The sequence below is a fragment of the Lupinus angustifolius genome, unplaced genomic scaffold, assembly GCF_001865875.1.
Source record: "Lupinus angustifolius cultivar Tanjil unplaced genomic scaffold, LupAngTanjil_v1.0 Scaffold_22_101, whole genome shotgun sequence".
Classification (NCBI taxonomy): domain Eukaryota; kingdom Viridiplantae; phylum Streptophyta; class Magnoliopsida; order Fabales; family Fabaceae; genus Lupinus; species Lupinus angustifolius.
The window spans coordinates 2,998-6,019 of NW_017719857.1; the positions used below are offsets into that span (position 1 = coordinate 2,998).

At 40.7% G+C, this 3,022-nt stretch overlaps 1 protein-coding gene across 1 annotated transcript; it reads right to left on the reverse strand.

Moving 5' to 3' along the window:
• Nucleotides 1-512: 512 nt before the first annotated feature.
• LOC109338368 lies at nucleotides 513-2,748 on the reverse strand. The gene is made up of 4 exons (XM_019575584.1): nucleotides 2,433-2,748; nucleotides 1,797-2,316; nucleotides 1,406-1,674; nucleotides 513-1,261 (listed from the first exon to the last, which is right to left on the reverse strand). The coding sequence occupies exons 1-4, from the start codon at nucleotides 2,746-2,748 to the stop codon at nucleotides 513-515; spliced, it is 1,854 nt and encodes a 617-aa protein (XP_019431129.1).
• Between the last annotated feature and the right edge of the window lie 274 nt (nucleotides 2,749-3,022).

A 3,022-nucleotide genomic window follows, 5' to 3' on the forward strand; every position in this document is an offset into this window, starting at 1 on the left:
AGGTATGAGTGTACCCAGAGTCTATATTGACTCGAAATAAAATTACAAAGCCAATGGCGCAATCGGAATTCGATTTCAAGATACGGAACTCAAAAACCACTTTTTGAGCCATACCGGGTGAGATTCGGCCCCGACAGCAGTCCGAAACCGACTGTCTCCGAAAATCATGAAAAATTACCATTAAATTGGAAATTGAATTTTAAGACTAAAACTAAACTAGAGTTTCGTCTAATTATTTACCGAAAATTCCCAGAAATTCATTTTCGAAAATATAATTAATAACAATATTAATAAAATCTTATAATTCAAAATCGTAAAATTCGCGGTGTTACAAAACCAGTCTTCTCCCCCTGCTCCTTCTTCCCTTTCTTGATCTTGGATCCACACAGAATCCTCTTCACTTCAACTTCACTCCCACGGGTCCCTTCTTTTAATTTCTTGATTCATAGAGAATCTTGTTTACTAGCTCTTTATACCACTATTGAAAAGAAAGAAAGAAATATTTTAATTGATTAAGACAATAAGTAATCGATTATCGGAGAACAAAGGCTACACATAGAAGCCAAATTACAGCCCCTTGTTTGAAGTTGATCATTAGTTGGCATTCTTCTATGCAACAGCCTCCAAGTAGTGAAAGATTTAGAGGGAGAGATAGAGTCCGACCATATCATTCTGCACCAGTTCCTTGGATTAGAAGGCAAAGCTAAGTAAGAGAAGGCATCTTTGAGGGATAATTGCCCATCATTAGAGCCCTCCCAGGCTAGCACATTATGATTAAGAGAAATACCAATACTAGCTATTTCTCTAGCAATGTTAGGAAATTTCTCAGCAATAGGCTTAGGAATAATCCACTTGGAGTGGAAAGTGAAATCAGCCACAGAGGCCATGAGAGAATTGTGCAAGGAAGAGGGGATGCTCAGGGAGTCAATTAAGGGAATAGAAAGCCATTTGTCACACCAGTAGTTTATATTCATGCCATTCCCAACTATCCAAACAGAGTTGTTCAAAACAGTAGGCCAATTTTTTCTAATCCCAGGCCAAATTGAAGATTTAACATAAGAATTAGCTTTGTTCCTAGCTTTGAATCTTTGCATATAGAATATAGCCCATTCTTGATCAGAAGAAGCCATCTCCCTAGCCAACTTAAGAAGAGCTGCCTGATTTAAGGTCTTTAGAGATTTCAACCCCAAGCCACTAGACTTATAAGAAGAGCAAACTACCTGCCAAGAAATTGTTACCACTTTCCTAACTGCAATGTCACCTGACCAAACAAAGTTTCTGATGCACTTGTCAAGAAAAGAGAGCAGAGAGGCAGATCAAGAGTACACATGAAAGCTATAGGTTAACATGCTTTGGATGATTGATCTAACTAACTCCACCCTGCCCATCAATGATAGCAGGGAACCTTTCCAAGAGGACAACTTGATGATGATTCTATCAGCAATTGCTTGCAAGTGGATTTTCTTAGGCTTTCCTTTGAAAATAGGAACACCCAGGTAGTTGAATGGCAGACTACCAGCAGAGAAGCCTAGGATATCAGCTAAATTAGCAATCTTCCTGGGTGAGACATGCCCAGTATAGAATTTGCACTTGTTCAAGTTAACCACTTGACCAAAGGCTTGGGCATAAACATGAGTCAAGTTGGTTAAGGCCAACAGACTTCTTTTTAACCCTCTGCAAAAAATTAAAATATCATCAGCATAAAGGACATGGCTTGGGATGACCAAGTTAGAGGGCCCAATGAAAGGGGAGATAAGGCCTTGATGCACCATCCTGGAGATTCCCCTACTAAAAACCTCCTCAGCAAGGCAGAAGAGCAGGGGGAAAGAGGGTCACCCTGCCTAACCCCCCTTTTACATTGGAAGAACCCCACAGAGTGACCATTCACATTGATGGAGAGCCTAGTATTGTGCAGAATGATCTTAACCCAATTGCCAAACTTGTCATTGAAACCAAAACTTCTGAGAGTGTCCAACAGAAAGCACCAATCCACTGTGTCAAAGGCCTTCCTTATATCAAGCTTAATTGCAATGCTCCCTCCAAAAGACTTGTAATCTAAAAGATTAATGGCTTCAGAGGCAATGCAGATGCAGTCATGAATATCCCTATCACGAATAAAACCTCTCTGCTGAATAGAGATAACTTTTGGAGCAATCAAGGCTAATCTATCAACCATCACCTTGGTGATTATTTTTAGTTGGAAATTGGCCAGAGCTATAGGCCTGAAGTCTTCAATTCTTAAAGCTCCAGGGAATTTAGGGATTAGCACCACAGAGTTAGAGTTAAGATTAGGCAAAATCCACCCTTGCTGAAGAACTGAAGGACAACCTCACAAACTAGAGGGCCAACTATCTCCCAAAAAGCCTGGTAGAAACAACCACCAAACCCATCTGGCCTAGGAGCCCCCTCTCCTTTCATATCAAACACCACACCTTTAATCTCATCAGAAGAAGGCAAGCTGGAGAGCATGATATTGTCCTCCTCACTAACTAAAGCAGGAATGACAGAGGCAATTAAAGAATTAGGGGTAGAGGCATTATCAGAAGCATATAAATCAGAGAAATAAAGCAGAGCATGATTAGCTATTTCATCCTGAGAGGGAATAAAGAAAGAGAGTATGGAGAGAGCATGGTGCCAATTAAACCGAGAGGGAATAAAGCAGAGCATGGTGTCAATTAAACTGCTAGGGTTCTGGAGAGAGAATGAAGTGAGAGAGTCTCTACTAGGGTTCCAAACTTTCTGGATCATTAACCAATGGCCGTGTGTGCTCAGAAACCTCTGATTCCATGGAATTTTCTCGGTGGAATTGAAGATTCCACCAATAGGGTTATGAATGATAAAGCTTCAACTTCCCCAAAGCCCTCCTTTGCTGAAGCACTAAAAGGGGACAATGATCTAAATATCTCTCAGTTACCACTTCCTTGTATCAAGGGTGATGCAATTGCTATAAAGATCCCTGAAGCGGAGTACCAAGTTGGATTGCAGAGGTGTAAAACTCACCTGCATGGTCGTCTCATTCTAT

What these genes read in the sequence shown, in the direction of transcription:
- LOC109338368 (XM_019575584.1), bottom strand. Translation starts at nt 2,748, where the DNA reads ATGATCCAGAAAGTTTGGAACCCTAGTAGAGACTCTCTCACTTCATTC. An exon ending in TCTTCTGCCTTGCTGAGGAG is followed by an intron (nt 1,675 to 1,796) that starts GTTTTTAGTAGG and finishes AATTTTTTGCAG; the next exon opens with AGGGTTAAAAAGAAGTCTGT. An exon ending in CAAGTTGTCCTCTTGGAAAG is followed by an intron (nt 1,262 to 1,405) that starts GTTCCCTGCTAT and finishes TTGTTTGGTCAG; the next exon opens with GTGACATTGCAGTTAGGAAA.